Source organism: Fukomys damarensis, unplaced genomic scaffold, assembly GCF_012274545.1.
Source record: "Fukomys damarensis isolate Sample0158 unplaced genomic scaffold, DMR_v1.0_HiC HiC_scaffold_1, whole genome shotgun sequence".
In the NCBI taxonomy this organism is placed as follows: domain Eukaryota; kingdom Metazoa; phylum Chordata; class Mammalia; order Rodentia; family Bathyergidae; genus Fukomys; species Fukomys damarensis.
The window spans coordinates 68,904,967-68,922,482 of NW_022900913.1; the positions used below are offsets into that span (position 1 = coordinate 68,904,967).

Here is a 17,516-nt window from a genome sequence, read left to right on the forward strand (position 1 = left end):
CCCCAGCCAGCAGGACCCCAGATTCCTGTGCCTATGACACCCTCAAGTCAGGGATGGGTGCTTAGGGACCTTGGATAGTCTCCAGGCAGAAGCCTCCTCCTCCCTGAGTGGCTGAGGGAGAACCCAGTGGGGCCCAGGGTCTGCATGCTCAGCTGCTGTCTCTTGCTGAGACCCCCTGTCTCGACCTCCCCAGGTGGGTTGTGTCTACTACAGGGCTCTCCACGGTCTGAGGGTGCAGTCCTACCTTGGTGTTTACACACTCGGTGCTGGTGATGTTGAATTTGTTCCCGATGAAGCTGGCGCCATTGTTGAGGCTGAGGTCAACAGAGAGCTTCCTGTGCAGAGATGCAGCAGATGGTGAGTACCAGCTGGAGCGCTGCAGCCTAGGGCCACCCTCTCCACAGTCCCACCACCTGGAGCTCCTAGAGGGAGGGCAGGTGGATCCTGAATTCTCCCACAAGTCACTGAGAGGGGTGCAGCTCAGGCCGTGAGCAGCCCTCATGGTGGATGGTGCCATCCTGGCCGTGGCTCAGGGACCAGGGAGGTCTGCATGGCAGCACTGTCCTCACTGCTATCACATGCTGTGTGATCCAAGCCGGGAAAGGTGACCCAGAGGAAAGGCAACCCAGCTTCTCCTGCAACTGCCCTCAGTGGTGCCTGGGCCTCTGTGTGGCCCTGGGCACCTTGAAGGTCACCCACGAGGGCAGGTGAGGGGCACCTCAGCCCAGAGCAGGCCAACCTGTGCTGCCAGGCACAGGGACACCCACATTCAGGACAGGAGATGGTGGCAAACAGAGGCCACACTGTCCCCACCCCTAGGACCCAGAACCACAGTCCTTACTGTCCAGGCTGATCTATCTTTGGTCCAGGACATGTTATGGAAGCTTCTTCCGCACTGGTGGGTTTTACATCTAAAAAACAATGGCATCCAGATGTCTGTGCACACATCCTTCCCCCAAGCCCTCCGCCTGCCCTGGGCCAGCAGAGTCAACAGTGAGCCCAGTCCAGCACCTCCTGCCCTCCTCCTTCCTTTCTAAGACCCCTGCTCAGGTCCTTCTCTGATGTGCTGCTCTGAGCAGTGCTGTTGTGTGACGGGGGGAGGCGGCGAGGGCTCTGTGCTCCCAGGCCTAGCGTCAGGGACCAAGGGAACAGAGGGGCAACACCGAACAGGGAGCCACACAAAAGGCAGGTGCGCAGTGCTGGTGGGTCCAGACCACCTTTGAGAGATGCGGTTGCTCTTCAGGAGATACTGAAATATTGGCATTGAAATGGTGCCGGGCCTGGAACTGGATTGCAATGCTCCATGGTGAAGGCAATAGGAACCTGCAGGACGTGGGTGGGCACCCTGGAAAACAGGCACCGGGAGCTTCAAGTTTCCTGTGCAGGTCTTGCTTCCTTTGCATACAGGGCCAGGTCTGTCAAGTCAGCTGTGCCTGAGCAGTGGATTTCAGCTGAACCCAACCACAGCAGCAGCAGCTGGGGGCAATGCATGGGAGCAGGGGCTGGGCTGAGTAGCAGATGCCAAGGCCCTGTGGTAGAAACTGAGGGGCTTGTTGAGGAGTGAAGGATGGGAGCCCAGAGGTGGATGCCAAGTGGAGGACTGGTTTTCTTCTAGTGTGGTGGATCTTTTTGGGTGCACAGATCCTGGGCACCGTGTGGACAGCAGTGTTGTGGTACTATCTGGGAGACTGGGTGTGGGGTGGGCTAAGACAACCAAAGGTGACCCTGGGATTTGATCATAGGGACCAGGTGGGGCCATCACTGAGCTGGGGCAGCCTGTGGAGGGAATGGGGATGTTTCTTGATTTCTGTTTCTGCCCCTCCTTCCTTCCTTCCTTCCTTCCTTCCTTCCTTCCTTCCTTCCTTCCTTCCTTCCTTCCTTCCTTCCTTCTTTCCTCTCTCCCTCCCTCCCTTTCTCCTTCTGCTCTTTCTCCAGAGCCTGAGAACTGTTCCATAACGTGCAGTAGTGGAGATTCCCAGTCCAGAGCCCAGTCCTCCTCACACTGAGCTGTGTCCTTGCTGCTCGGGGTGCCCACACTCTCTGCCTGTGGCATGGAGCTTTCCAGGTCCCCTGTGTCCCCTCTGTCAGCTTGAGTGGATGATTTCCCCACAGGCTCTCTGTGGACCTGGCCAGGCTCAGAGCCCAGGGCTGCAGTGCTCTCCCGGCAGCAGACTCCTGCCTGCCGTCCTGCTCTCAGGGAAGGGCCTGGAGGATCAGCTAGGACAGATACTGCTCTGAGGACAGCCCAGGCCCACACCCAGCTGCTGAAGGTGAGGCCTGCTCCAACCTGCTTCCGGGGGGCTGGGCCTTACCTGTGCCCACTTTGCAGATGAAGAAGTGTACTCTGCTCCACCTGTCCCCTAACCCCACGGTGTCCCCTGGGAATGGTCAGCCCTGGCCAGTGGCTTCTAGAGCTGAGGTGGAAGGATGTTCTGAGGGAAACATGTGCCCTAGAGATAACTAGGAACCACTTACCATAGATGTTGGTGCCACTGAACTTGAATCTGCAAATAACCTGGTCTGGGCCTTTTGCATTATGAAAACCTTGTCCCCTGACGACCACCGTGTAGGGCTCTGCAAGGATACATTCAAACGGTGAGTGTGGGAGTGGGTTGTTGTGTTCATGGTGGTCACCCCCAGGGGCCTCTTAGAGCCTCAAAAGGTGGCAGCTGTGTCTGAGCATCTGTGTCCCCCAGACCAGATGCAGCAGACTAAACTTGCACACGTGGGAGCCCTCCTCCCACCAGCCCCAACCACAGCACCATGACAGACACCTGATTTCCAGGAACGACTTCAGCTGAGGCCTCCCACCCCGAATTCCCATGGTTCCCACTGGAGACCCCAAGAGCAGGGCCAGGATGGGGTCACTGGAGGCCTCTGCCCCACCAGGAGGGGGACTCATGGGGGTTGACACCTTCCACACCCCAGTCTCCTGACCCACAAGGAACACAGCCCACCACCCTGTGGACCCACAAGCCCCTCACTCCACCAGCTTTGTCCTCCCTTCCCCTCAGGCCAAGCCACAGGGAACAAGAGAGAGTGGCTGGGTGGCCCTGCAGTACCCGGGCTGGGTTCCTGTAGGTCTTCTGGTTGCAATTCCCAGCTCCTTGGCCTGACAGCAGCCTCCTGGCCCAGTCTGTCTCCTTTTCTCTCCATGGTCCTGGAGTGGCCTCAGGTCAGCCACCCAGGGACCCCAGGCTGCAGGAGCTTCTCCCTCAGCCCCTGCACATGGACTGGCTCTCCATGCCAGCCTGAGTACCTGGCCCATTCTGTGTCACCTGGGGCCCAGGCTCCTGTCTCAGCCCCACCCCCACCCCGAGTCCCTGTCACTCTGTGTAGCAGCTCTGCACACGATGCCCAACAGTGTAGCAGGTCAGCAGCAGAGCTGGTGTCTGGAGGCACCTGTCACCTCAGCTCTGCAGCTGGGAGGAAGCAGTGACAGCTCCCATCCTCACCTGGGTTTGTTTGGCTGCCCAGAAGTCAGGGCCTGTGTGTCAGGGACATACCAGGGACGTGCAGGCCCAGGTGGGCTGCACAGCTGAGCTGGGCAGGACAGACCCCGGGGAGGGTTCCCAACCCTCCTCCACCTAACACTGCAGCCCCCACTGTGCCCAACCTCAGAGGGGTTCGGGGTGCAGAGCCAAGGTCCAGGTCCTCAGCTCCTACCCACATCCTGATGCTATGCCATTGCTGGCCCTCCATCCCCCAATATCCTCACAGTGCTATTCCTATCCATCACAGGCCAAAGCGACCCAAGTGTTTGGCTCTTCTGAACCACTGGTGGCAGAGCTCAGATGTGAACATGGCTCTGTCTGCCCATAGTCTGCAGCAGTGGGGCCTCCCACAAGGGATATGGAGGCCAGAACCCAGCAGCTGCAGCAGTGAAAGTGTCACCCGTAGGAGGAGGAGCCTGGTCCTCCCTGTCCCCTCCACCTCGGTGTCAGAAGCCATATAGCACCCATGACAAAGAGAGGTGGCCTCCCCACTGGACCACTTAAAAGTGTCCTCACTGCACTGAGGCAGGGACCTGGGCTGGACTTGGGGCATCCTTGTCACTTCCAGCCTTGGGGACAGGCTCTGCTGTTTCCCCATGGGCTTGAGGTGTGCCTGGCTGTCTGGGGTGGCTGTGTCAAGTGTGGTTTCCTTCTCTCTTCTGCCCAGAGATGGATGCCAAACTTGTACAATGCTTTTGGTTCACCTTGTGAGGTGACATCTTGCATTTGTCCCCATTTGGGGACATGGAAACTGTTTATATTTCAAACCCCAGACTTGCCCGACCCTTCCAGGCTGAACCCTGGCTGCTGTGTCTGTGTCGGCCTGTTTAAACGTTGCTGGGTGTCCTTCAGCATTTTTACAAACTTTTCCTACGTTCACAATTAAGATTTGTGCGGCAATAAGGTAACAGTGACCGCACACGTACACCCACACTGTCTCCCGAAACACACACATGTTCATTCTGTACACACCCAGCACACAGTGAGGATAAACATCCACTTACTAAACATCCCACACAAGATGCACATCACACCCTCAGGGACACGCACACCAATCCGTGTACTGTCTGCTCTGGGCACACTCACACTGCTCCAAGAACACACCACACAGCCACTATGCAGTCACACACTGCACTGTGCCCCCAGATATCATGCTCCCAATTGACAGGGATTTAGCTCATTGGTGCCACGCCTGCCTCATGCTCCCATCACACGTACCACAAACACATCCACACTGCGCACAGCATAAGACACAATGTTATACTCACACCATGTTTTCTGCATACGCACTGCACATTCCAATGCACACACTGCATTCACACACAACATATTTTGACAAAAACACCCCCCACACCAAACATAATACACACTGCACATATATGCATGTGCTCACACTCTATGTACCTACAAACCATAAACACACTGTGATATCACACTTCCTGCAGAAGCACCGCACACCACGAACACCCACATCACAATACCACACACACATTCCACTCTGCGTAACCACTCACAAATAGTCACACAACACACCCTCCACAAAACACTACACGATTCATACACAGCCACCTCACGTGACATACACATTCTGCAAACATGGTGCTCTCACAAAGTACCATACACACCACCAATCAGATACGCACATACCACACACACTGTGCACCACATACCAACCCAGAGACACACCACACATCACAAAAGCATAGCATTCCATACGGACTCACTTCACTCCCTCCTGCAGTCCCCACACAGCAAACACATCACACCCACAATGTCCACTCACCGGACAGCCTCTGACCGTACCCATTGGTACCGCTTCCTCCACACACTTCACATACGTCACACCCGCTGCACACACGTCACACATGCCACCAACACCACGGGCATCCCACACACATCACACATACTTATCTCCCACACAACACACATCACATGCAAACACAACGGCCCCACCCCGTCCCCTTTCCTACATCCCACAGCACAATACCGTGGATACACACATGCCACATTGTGCAGACTCCTCCCACACACCTCAAACTAGAGCATATAGGACACACGCTATATACACCTGACACTTTCTCCACACTCATAACACACACCAATTCCACATCAACACCCCCCATCACCCCCACGCTGCTTCCCGGGCATACCACAGACAACTGTCATGAACATGTCACCTAGACACACAAGCAATGCACACCCCTACATACATTTCACATACACATTCCAATACATACGCCACAGACCTGTGCTTATAAACCACTCAAAACAATACACATACACACCACACACCAGAAAAAGGCCACAGGCTATCCAAACATACCACACAAAGCACCCACATAAAACACATGGCACTACAATCACCTGCTCTCTCTCTCTCTCTCTCTCTCTCTCTCTCTCTCTCTCTCATGCATGCAGATACCTGCAATGATGAATTGGACCATCTGCCAGCTCCCAAGCCCGCAGCCCTTACCTCCCACACAAAAGTAAGATGGCTCCACCGACGTCACCTCGAGACAGGACTTGGAGACAAGCTGGTACACGGGAAGAAGGAGGGCAGGAGTGTGACACTTGGGCCCCAGAGTGATGCCCCTCACCCTGTACCCAGCACCCCCAGCTCACCGAGTCCACGATGTCCTGCAGACCCTCAAAGCCACTGTCCACCCCGAACATGTGTCCTGGTGTGTCTGCGAGTGCCACCATCTATGAGGGGAAGGATCAGCTTGATGCCCAGGCAGGGCCTCAAGGATGCACGGGGACCCCAGACCCAGGACAAGGACACAGTGTCTTGCTCTCAGGCCTTGGGGATGGTGGCGAATCAGATGTTCAGGGACAGACTGGCCCCTGTGTCATCCCAGGCTTGGGGACAGGGAAGCTCTCTACCTGCCCTGGGGGTCCCTGTGCACTCAAGCCCCTTGATCGTCCTTCTGTGGTGACCTGTCCGAAGTCCCAGTCACCTGGTCTGAAGTACCTGGTCTTTGTCGTAGTCCAGCACACCCACGGTATAAATGACGGCCCCTATGTTCCGGGATTTGTCAGCCTATGAGAAAGGAGACATTTAGGATAACTCAACAAAATGTGTGGGGCGGAGTGCTGGTGACCACACCTGGGCTCACCTCCTGCTTTGTCTTCTCAAATGGGTCTTTCATTAGCATCCCATCAGTCAGCACGATAATCACGCTGGCAACTTTCTTGCCTGTGTAGGAAACAAGAGGTAGGGGGCCGGGTGGGCAAGGCTCAGGAGTGACCAGCAAGGGACCCAGGATCACCACAGACTGCCAGGCCCCAGCATTGCCCACAGAAGGCAGGTGGGTGTTTCTCATACCTAGGGCTCCTGGGACAGGTCCCGGACCCCAGCACCTGCCACCAGAGACCCCAGAGTGAGAAGGGGGCCTCACCCAGGGCCATTTTACAGATGAAGAAAGAGGGGTTCAGGATCCTTCCTGCCAGTGGCCTGAGCCCTTGCTGTGCCCCAGGCTGTACACTTTCTGACCTGAGGACAGCCCAGCCAGGTGTCCACCAGCCCCAGTCCATCCCCAAGAACAGGAAGCAGCAGCACCTCCTGCAGAGCAGCCCAGGGAGGGGTGGTGCTGGAACCTGCAGGTCCTGGGTATAATCTGCAGGCTTCTGCTTGGGACAGTGGCCCAGCTGCTCAGGACTCCCAGGCAGGGTCTTGGACAGAGGACCCCCTTCTTCCCCAGAGCCGTCCCCACGGGGCCCACCACTCTTGCCCAGATCTGCCAGCTCACAGTGCAGAGGGACATTGGTCCTGGGCTACACAGCCATTTGAGTGTTGGGAGAGGCAAGTCCAGGAGCAAATGGGCCATGGAAGATGGGGCTGGAGAAGGGCAGGAAGGTCTGGCCCTGTGGACAGAGCGGGCTCTTCAGGCTGGTCCTCAGGCTGCTTGGGATCTGGGCTTTCTCCTTCTGCACACACAGCCCAGTGAAGGACCAGGAGCTCAGAGTGAAGAAGTGCCCTACATGGACCTGCAGGTCCTCCTGTCCTGTGAGACCCATGCTGGGTCAGGTGCTTCAGGGCTGGTCTTGGACAACTGTGTTATATTTTTGGAACTTGATGTTCTCCAAAATCTTAAAGGTTTGGTTCAGAGCTGCTGGTGCTACTGGGAATTGCAGGAAACAATGCGGTGGGACCTCAGTGGCAGAAGTAAGTTATAAAGTGGGCCCTTGAAGGGTGAATGTTGTTCTTGGCTCCTTATTCTTTCCATCTCCTGTTCACTTTGAGATGAGCAGCACTGTTCCATCACACACTGCCCACCATGGTGTTTGCCTTACCACAGCCCAGAAACAATGAAGTCGGCTGACCACGGACTAAAACCTAGGAAATCGTGAACCAAAATAAACCCTTTCTACTCTTAAGTTGATTTTCTCAGCTATTTTGTCACAGCAATGAGAAGCTAATAAAGAATTCCAAGATCTGGGGCTGGGAGGAGCCTAGTGTCTATACACAGACCTCCCCGAGGGCCACCAGCTGTGCACCCAACTTCCTGCGGGGATGCATGCCACTCACCTCCAAAGTGGTATCTCATGATCTGCTCATTTGCCTGCAAGGGAATGGACATGGGCTGAGGATAGCACTGGACAGACGTTGTCACGTGCTATACTCTTAGGTGGCTTTGCCCCTGGGATCCAGACTTCCCTACCTCTTTGAAGCCTTCCTGCATGTATGTATAGCCTCCAGGCACCACCCGCTGGAGTCTGTTAAGACCACTGTGGATTTCATCTCTGAAAAAAAATCAGGAAAGAGATTGGTTGTTACAACACACACAGAGCTGTCCCACAGCCTTGCCATCGACCACATGAATGGTGGCTCTGTACCCTATACTGAACTGGATGAACTGGATCATTGCCCGGAGGTCTGTGTTCTTTTTTGTCCCCAGCCTGCTGAGCCCTTTGGCAAGTGGGGTGGCTGACAGCAGGTCTCACAGGAATGCCTGATTTCCTCTGAGCTTACCCCATCTCAGGCACCCTGCTTTCAGAGATTCCCCATGGGCCCTGTGAAGTCTTCCTGGTGAGGAGGGATCAAGAGCTCTGGGAGACCCACATGCCTGATGCTGACTGGAAGCCAAGGATGCCCTGGATGAGGCTGTGCTCTGCAGCAGGGAAGGCTGGGTCACACAGGTCACCAGCTCACCCTGCCCTGCTCTGTCTCTACTGCACAGACCCTGACCTCTCCTGCCTCCACTCCACCTTAGCTACCAAAGGAAGGAGCCAGGCTGCTTCATGAGCAGCATGGGCCAAGGACCTCAGTGTTCTTGACACTGAAGGTCCTAGGTGGGGACATGGCTGCAGGCTGCTGATGTGGTCGAGACCTATGTCCAGGCATCTGGGACCAGGCTGTCAGAGGCTGTTAGAGAGACAGGGCTGACTGGGGCAGGCAGCAATGGTTCCAGGGGCAGCACTGGGACAGGAAGGAGGGCCAGGCTCAGGCTGATTGGCTGTGACAGGGCTGAGCCTGCACAGCAAGGCCACCTAGAGAGAAGACCCTCAGGGTGGCTTTCTCCTAGGGGAGAGCCCCTGCTGTGGGCCAAGCTCTGAGGGCATTGGACCCTTCCCTGCCTGGCCCTGTTCATGAGGGGTGAAGACACAGTCACCCCTACCCAGGGAGAGCCCAGCCAGGTCCTGCCCAGTCCCGCCCCTGCCCTCTGCTCAGTGCAACCCCACTCCCCTTCAGGGATTCTGCCAGCTCCTTTCCGTGGGCTACTTCTCCACCATTGTGCCCATTCAAGTCTCTCCTACACCCAGCACCAGGCTTCTGTGCCCATGGAGCCAACCTCTCTCTGCTCTTTCTGTTAGCTGGACCCAGGGTGGGGGTTGGTGGTGGCCCTGTCCCAGACAGTTAGGGACCACCATGGGGGATAGTGTTGGGATAGAAGAATGAGATCACACTTTTAGCTCCTGAGCACAGGATACACCCTTGTAGCATGGTAAGTTCCAACAGATCCATCAGAAACCACAAAGCATCACAACAGATGCTGATAAAACCACAAAAGCACGAATTGGAAATTGTTCCTAACAAAACTGCTAAATAATCCCTCTAGTTTCACTTGCTCTTAGTTAATCTATAATCCCTAATTTTGGACATCATACAATTGGGCAATACGTTACTAGCTTCCCACAGTGAAGTTTGCTGTGGAAAGCACCTCTGACACATGGGTCTGACAATTTCCTGGATTACTTCACAGGGGCTCAAAGACATTTTAGCTGAGAACCATTGATTCTTCACTTGGGCATCATGATGGTTAAGCTGAGTGTCAGCTTCATTTGCGTGGGACTGGTGGAGCATTTTTCTGGGTATGCCTGGGTGGGTCACGGAGGTGTGACCTTGGGTACTATATATGGTTCCTGGCTGCTTCCTGTCTGGCCCTGTTTTCCAGCTCTGCCTCATGGTTGCCATGAACTAATCAGCTTGGCTCTACCATACCCTTCTGTCATGAGGTTCTTGCCATGGAGCCAGCCCACTATAGACTGAATCACCTTAAAACATGAGCCAACTTAACCTCTCCTCCTTGAAGTCATGGGTGTCAGGTATTGTGTCTAGCTAAGTAATACAAGCCCACAGATATCTGATGGGTAACTACAATGGAACAAAAGACTTGGCATAGTGCGTGTTCGTATTTTGTGTCCCTTTTGCTGACATAGCCCTTGAACCAGACACTACCCAGTTCTGTACATGGACACGTTAGTCATTTAAGAAATATTCTGTCCAAAATATAATACAGGGTTAACTCAGCCTGTTGTCCCTTGGAGCTGGTGCTTCCAATCCATCCTTGGGCTGTCTCAGAAGCTTCAACTTTGCATGTCCTTCGGCCCTATCACACTAGGCAAGATGATGACACCAGCTAGAAACTCAGTTCCTGAGTGAGTTGACCACCCGTGAGCCCCCCAAATATGAGGCCAGGGTGATTTGTGCAGGATGATGGTACCAGGTGCAAGAATATTCAACAGCCTCTATGAGGCATTCACCATGACCACAGAGTGATCCATGTTGGTCACAAGAAGAAACATTGTTTGGAACTGAGCATCCAGCATGGAATCTCTACACTTAGCCAACCCCTGCAAATCAACACAGTCCTGCTTCTCCTTTGCTCTCTGAGCACATCCTGGTTCTCACTCAATCAATTGCTGGTTTCCTTTGGCCAAAGCCTCAATTAGGCTGAACATCTCCACCCTATACTCCATTTGCCCTTAAAGCTTTGCCTGTGCACACCGTGTGTGCTGGCAATGTTGGCCTGGTCTCCTTTCTATTCTTCCTGGGTCAAAAGATCTTGATATCCAGTGTCACTGTCCTCAGGCCCCAGAATCTCCTTTCCCTCCCTTCCCTGAGTGCTGGCTTGTCCTTCACTGTCTGACCCTGGCTTCTCCCCAGCGCTCTGCACAGTGGATCCCCCACAACTCTAGGCTGAGTCCCCATCTCTCCGCTATGCTCCTCCCTCTTGGGCATTGAATCCAATGCTACCTCTAACCCTACAGCTGATCAACAGCTCCCCACACCCTCCTGGGTCTCAGTACCTCTGGGTACTTTGGGCCACCTCCCCCTGATGTTGGTTTCTCAGATCTCCCTGTTGAGGCCCACTGTAGGGCAATGTTGCCTGGCACAAAGTCCCCAGCCCTTCCATCCCCAGCCCTCTCTGTGCCCCACTGGCCCTTGGCAGAGGGTGACCTGTCACAGTCGGTAGGCCCCACACAGGTCAAAGTGCTTATGCTCATCTACTCCGCCAAACCCCTGGATCCCACAGGTCTTCACAGCCAGCCCATGGTGGAACTCAGATCTGTAGAAGGCCAGGCAGACATGGGGACTTCTGGATGACAGGGTCTGTGGGTACCAGTGCAGCAGGGCTGTGAGGGGCCAGGCATCAGGCTGGAGGCCAGTGTGGATCCCTAGGTCTCCCCAACCAGCCCACCCCATGCACTGGCAGTGCCCCACAGAGTTGGTAATGGAGCCCTCAGATCTCTGTGGCTCCTTGTGGCCTGATCCCCCAGCCCTCCTCAGGTTACCCACCTGTCTCCAGTGAGCGGCATGATAACTTCGGCAGTTCGGGAGAAGACAATGAAGGACATGCGCAGATTGGGGCTGGGAGGAATCAAGGCAGTAAGAAACCCATATATTAGACCCCAGGACACTGTCTGGGATGAGGGGCAGTCACTGTGCCCACCCCTCTGAGCCCTGGGCTCAGAGAACCTCATGGAGAGGTGCTGAGGCCTATGGAGAGACAGGCCCTAGGGAGAATCAGGCGGCCTCACAACCATGCCTCTGTTTCAGCACCATAACACTCAAGCAAGCACACAATAGACTCACAGGCATGCCCACAAATACACACACACACACACACACACACACACACACATACACACACTCATTGTGCAAACCCACACACTCACACACACATCCAGTCTCATACACTTTTGCTCAGACTAGTGACAGACACACACACACACACTGAAGAAGACAGACCCTCTACACTCCTTCATGGGGCCTCCTTCCCACCTGGTGGCTCTGCTGCTGTCACTTTTGTATCTCCAGCCTCTTTTCCTCTTCCCAAACCTTCCTCAGTCCTTCCAGCTAGGATATCCCGTTTTCTCTGGGCACCATTTACAATGCCTCCTTTTCCTGTGGCTGATGACTGCCCTTGGCCTCTAACCCTCAGCAAAGTGGCTGCAGGCTCCAGGCTGAGCTGCCTGCTGCTCCTGTCTTGTTCCTGACTCTATTCACACACAGTTGCCAGTTTTTTTTCTTAGAGCACATCACTCCCCTGCCCATGAACCTTCCATGGCTCACTATGGCTCCGAGGAAGAATTCAAGCCCCTCCTTGGCCTGGCACAGTAAATTCTGGGGGCAGTGGCCCCAAACAACTTGTGCGGGCAGATCTAACACTCAGTCCTTCCCTGAGTTATCCTTACTCCTCAGCCTAAACAGACCACACACCAGAGAGATAACCCTGAGGGCTGCCGTGACCCTGACTTTTCTCCATCTTTCAAGGTCAAGTTCACTTCCCACATCCTCTGGGAAGCTGCCCAGGACCCCTTCCCTCTAGGAATCTTTGCTTTCTCATCTAACCTTCCTGGCACATTTTCTCTCCCTTTCCTTTGGCCCTGAGCACGCTGTGTCCAAGTTTCAGCTACTGAGTTGCTGGTCTGCCTGTCCTGACTTCCTTCTCAGCCTAGGGGTCTGGAGGGCAGGCAGTGTCCCCGCAGGTGCCAGGCTCCCACACAGGTCAGGCACACTGCTGAGACCCAGGGGACCAGTGCACTCTGACTCCTTTCCTGCCCGGTCATGCTGGGCTCTGTGTCCCCACCCGAGGGACCCCACCAAGTCTAATGGATGTGTAGGGAGCCTGCAGCATGGAGAAGTGTACTTTTTAAATCTTGCCACCAAATCTGCCACAAATGAATGAACTTTAATCCAGTTGTCATCCACGCTGCCAGACCTGAAGACAAAGGAGACACAAATCAGGGCCTGAGATGCCTTCATCACTCAGAGCAGCCTCTACTTTGGCCACCTCTCTGCAGGATCCTTAACACTGGCTCCCGCCCAAACGCCTCTGACCACAGCAGAGTATCCTGGAGGTGACTGTCATCAGGGCCACCACTGGGAGAGGCTGGCCAACCAGGCCATCTGCTGGGATTGAGGGAGCACCCCAGGAAAAGAGATGCTTAGTGGTCACCCAATGTGGTCACATTAGGTGAGGACTGTGGGGACAGGAAGTGGAGGAAGAGGATGTGACTGCAAAGGTCCCTCAGCACCTCTGATTCATGGACTGTCTGGGTCCCTACTGGCCTTAGTGTGACCTTCCCAGCTCCCTGTGGGTGGGTGCAGACCTGGGTACCATGGCCATCAGAAGCCTTTGAGAGCCACCACCAGGTCTAGAGGTGACCACACCTGGCTTGTGGTTCCCCAAAGGACTCCTGGGTTCCAAGTGTCAGACCTGCCTTTTGGGTGAAGAGCCTGCCCAACTTTGTCACCAGACTATAGACCCAGCCCCTGCAGGCCCAAGGCATCTTTTCCAGCAGGCATTGACAGGGAAAGGGCACAGGCTGGCCATTGCTGCCCTGGTGCCAGCACTGAGGAGCAGCAGGGATGGCTGCAGTCTCTTCCTGTCCCCACTCCAGCAACTGGCTCCATTCTCTCCCACTCTGTCCCCAGATGGAGAGTGAGGAGCAAGAGGAGGCTGGGGCCTCGTGACCTCCCATCCAGTGGGAGTCAGTCACATCTACCCTATGGCCCTGGCAAAAGTCTTTGGGGCCCCACAGCTGTGCAGGTGAAGCACCATGGGGCAGAGGAGAACTGTGCCCTGCGTGTGGGGACATGTGACACTCAGGGCCCCACGGGGAGTGAGTGAGAGGTGCCTGCTGGGAGGCCACCTTCCCCCCTCCAGAGATGATGGTGCCCATAAATGGGACCCCCTGGAGGTCACACAAATGTGTGGTGACTATTAGACACCAAGAGCCACCTCCTCCTGCCCCATCTACTGCCTCCTCTGGGCTGTGTCTAAATCAGTGTTGACATCAGGAGGAAACAAAGGCCTGGATCATTCTAAATGCATCAAAATGATTTCCCTGAGCCAGATTTCCCTGGGACACGTCCCAGACCTTCTGCTGTGTGCTTCTATCCAGGTAACTCCCACATAAGTTCATTCCCTTTTACAGGAGAGGAAACCAAGTGACATGTTAAGAAAACCATGACAGTCCCCACACCCAGCCTATATCTGAACTCAGGTCTTTCTCTACACCCCATGTGTTCATTATTCACTGACCTTGGCATCTCTGGAGGACACAGTACTGTCCCATAACTGCTGCAAACTGAGCAAAGAGCTCCCCTTCAGCGAGGGACGGGGTACTGTAGTCCCCAGGGCTGAGAGTCTGTGCTTGGCCCTCCTGGCTGAGATGGGAAATAATTGCAAAGGGTGCCTTCTTTTACCCTAGTTGCAGAATCCAGCAGGTGGGAATGGCAAGCAGCAGGTTTAGGGTGGGAGGGGAGTCACCCAGCAGACAAGCCTCCATCCAGAAGCCTGCCCCGGGCATGAGGGCTGAACTGTTCCCCTTCCTCCCTCGAAGAGAGTCTGGAGACCAAGCTCAGGTTCCAGCCCCAGACAAGTGTGGCTGAAGGACCTGGCCTGCTTTCCAGTCTTGAAGATGCCCTGCCCGTCCTCTTATAGTGGCAGGAGGCATGTGGAGTGGGGCTGGGGGTCAGAAACAGGGAGTCCTCAGCTCTGGAGCACATTTCCTTGGGTCTTTCAACCTTAGGAAGAAGGGAAAGGGAGATTTTCCTGCCCTGTGACATTTTGCTGCAGTTTTGACTGAATTTTCCCAAATCATGAAGCTTCTGCCAGCCTCAACTTCACCCTCCTGAGATGAGGGCACAGAACTGGCTTCCTTCCACTATAGGAGGCCGATAGTTCACAACACTCGGCACACAGCAAGTGTCCGATTAATGCTATTCTACAGCCCTACCTGTGCCCACAGCCCTCCTCATCTATTCCCAGAGCTGCCTCACAGCAGGGCCCAGGGAAGCAGGCAGAGACATGCAACAGGGTGGCAGCCAAGAGGGGCTTTGGAGTCTCAGCCACTCTCCAGCAGGACTGACCCAACAAGGCTGTCAGCCCAGTGGGCACCCATCCTCCCCAAACCTGATGCCCAAAGGGAGCCACCACTGCTGCTGTGCTAAGGATCCGAGGGCACCACCTGTCCAGGGTGTCTCAGAGTCCCTGGGCCAGAAGTGAGGAGGGACTCCTCTCCCAGTGGGGAGGGGGCTCCCAGCTGGCTGTTTTGGCTCAGGAGCTGGAGCTAGGGCCGGTGTTCCCAACCTTGGTGCCCACAGAGGAGATGAGAGGAGCCATGCCTGTGACTAGAAAGAGCCCAGACCAGGAAGCCCGGTTCTTGTCACCGTCAGCATCCTCCAGGCACCTTGGCCACCTAGGAGCTCACTCCACAACAGGACATCACAGGGAGACCCCTGGGCTGCTGCGCATCCAGAGCGGGGAGGGCTGAGGGCGAAGGGCTGGCGAGCACAGAGGGCATCCCCCTGCTAGGGCTGCATGGGCTTCTCATTGGGTTCCCAGTCCCAGCCAGCAGGACAGCTGAGATAGGACCTCACCACCTCCCCAAGACCAAGACCCGCCTGCCTCCCAATGGCCGTCAGGAGCCCCAAAGACAGTATAGCTTCCCCAGGGCCAAATGAGCCCCTGGCTACCCCGAAAATGCTGGGACTGTGCCAAGTCTGCAGGGTGGGAGGAAGAGCAAGGCTTAGAGGAGAGGGCGCTGGGCAGGGATGTGGCCAATCACCGCCTCCCCCACCCCCAGGCCACAGGTGGTCTCTCCCAGAGAACCCTGAAGGGCTCTGGCTGTCCTCCCGTAGAGGCTGGAGCCCCCAGAGGCCTCGTCCTACCAGGAGTGACTAAGAACTGCTGCTGCTTCTGGGGTCAGGTGGAGGGATGAGCTAGGGGACACTCACTTGTCCAGAATGAAGTAGAGGTCGAAGGAGCCCCAACAATCAGTCTCCCTCTGACTGTGGTGCCAGTGTTGGCTTGCTTCTGAACCATGGGACATGATGGGGTACAGACCGGGGCCTGGGGTGCTCCCTGCGCTGAGCAGGGGCAGAAGTAGCAGCAGCAGGAGCAGGAGGAAGAGCGCAGAGTAGGGCACACAGGGGCTGTGCCTCCCCATCTTGTTCTCTGTCTCTGTGACCTCCTCACTGGCGGGGCCCTTCCCAAAGCCCAGGGAGGCTGAGCACCAGCCACCTCAGGCCTCCTGCTTGGCCACCTCCTCTGTGCCCAGGGACCACGGCCCCTGGAGCTCTGTCACCAATGCCCAGTGTGCCCACACCAGTTCCCTCTCACAGCACAGGGACCGGGGACACCACTGCTCTGGGTGTCCTACCACCAGCTGTCCACTAAGCCCTCCCCCCACCCCAGGGCGGAATACCCTGGGCTTATGATGGACAGGAAGGTTGACATGGTGACTTTGTGACCTGGAGCTCTGCCCAGGGACCTGCATGTTGACAGCATCAAGTGGGGGTCATTGGGTCTCTGGGGGGTGCAAGATGAGGCCTCCCTGCTCCTCTTCCCAGCCCTCACAAGTGGTCCTCAGAGGGCCTCCTGAGGTTCCAGATGTTCTGTCAACCAAGAGAGGACAGCGGTGCTGGCTGAGATAGATCAGGATGTCACCATGGGTAGGGAGTTCCAGGGACTGGGAGGCAGCAAGGGAGATGTGGGGAAGCCACTGTGAGCACCCTGCAGCCAGCCAGGCAGTGGTGGAGCTGGAGGAGGCCACGTGCTGTGAGCGGGGGACAGTCTCTTATCCCTGATCTCTAACCAAGCTCAGTGACCTGGACAAGGACTGTTTTATTGTGCCTTGGGCTCCGTGGTCAGATGTCAGGAGGGCAGAGTGGGAAAGCTCCCTAACGGGGAGTTATAGGAAGGCTGGTGAGGAGTGTGATTTTGGTGGCTGGGTGTGAAATTCTCCAGAGTCTTCCTCACCCCAACATAAGGCAACCAGGCTGGGATCCCCCAAACCTGGACTCTACTGGGGCTGTTGATGTAGATCCCACACCTGACCTCTCCAGGTGATGCAGGCTTCCTCAGAGCATGGGCATCAGGGGAGGGGAAGTGACAGTTTTTCATGGTTCCTGGGAGCCTCATGAAAGGGTATTTGTAATGATAATGCTGAAGTCCTTTATGACATCAGCTCAGTAGTCATGATGTGTCACTTTTACTGTGCTGGGTCAGAGCTACCATTCAGCCTAGGTTCCAAGGGAGGACACAGACTTTGTTCTCAGAGGAGAAGGCTGGGCTCAGCCTTCTGTGACCCACTTTAAGCCAGAACTTGGGATGTGGGGGACATGGTGTGGGGACTCAGTGCAGACTGTGAGCTCCAAAGGTCCGAGGAGCATCAGACTGAGAAGGGAAGGGGAATATACTTGACCAGCTTTATTTTCCTTGGTTTTATATGCACAGAAGCACTTTATGATGGCAAGCCTTTCCTAACAAGACCAAAGTGGATCTTTAG

General features: G+C 55.5%; 2 protein-coding genes across 5 annotated transcripts in view; one reads left to right on the plus strand and one right to left on the minus strand.

Annotated features, from left to right (window-relative positions):
• LOC104861190 (annexin A8-like protein 1) overlaps window positions 1-17,516 on the minus strand; it is a 55,863-nt gene that overhangs the window by 37,715 nt on the left and 632 nt on the right. Inside the window, exons 1-12 of one of the 4 annotated variants that reach the window (XM_010622535.3) lie at window positions 15,964-16,421; window positions 12,869-12,940; window positions 11,515-11,586; window positions 8,156-8,237; window positions 8,023-8,056; window positions 6,611-6,690; window positions 6,466-6,534; window positions 6,117-6,197; window positions 5,968-6,028; window positions 2,476-2,574; window positions 842-911; window positions 245-335 (exon numbers count right to left, since the gene is read on the minus strand). In XM_010622535.3, coding sequence (XP_010620837.1) covers window positions 245-335; window positions 842-911; window positions 2,476-2,574; window positions 5,968-6,028; window positions 6,117-6,197; window positions 6,466-6,534; window positions 6,611-6,690; window positions 8,023-8,056; window positions 8,156-8,237; window positions 11,515-11,586; window positions 12,869-12,940; window positions 15,964-16,175 — 1,023 coding nt within the window. In that variant the 5' untranslated portion in view covers window positions 16,176-16,421. Of the gene's footprint in view, window positions 1-244; window positions 336-841; window positions 912-2,475; window positions 2,575-5,967; window positions 6,029-6,116; window positions 6,198-6,465; window positions 6,535-6,610; window positions 6,691-8,022; window positions 8,057-8,155; window positions 8,238-11,514; window positions 11,587-12,000; window positions 12,311-12,868; window positions 12,941-14,266; window positions 14,302-15,963; window positions 16,422-17,516 lie in introns of those variants that run through there. The other 3 variants (XM_033761777.1, XM_033761780.1, XM_033761778.1) reach the window with 3 other exon arrangements.
• LOC104861192 (anthrax toxin receptor-like) overlaps window positions 16,536-17,516 on the plus strand; it is a 72,260-nt gene continuing 71,279 nt past the window's right edge. Inside the window, exon 1 of the mRNA XM_010622550.3 lies at window positions 16,536-16,680. The gene's annotated coding sequence lies outside the window, so the exon portion shown is untranslated. The remainder of the gene's footprint in view (window positions 16,681-17,516) is intronic.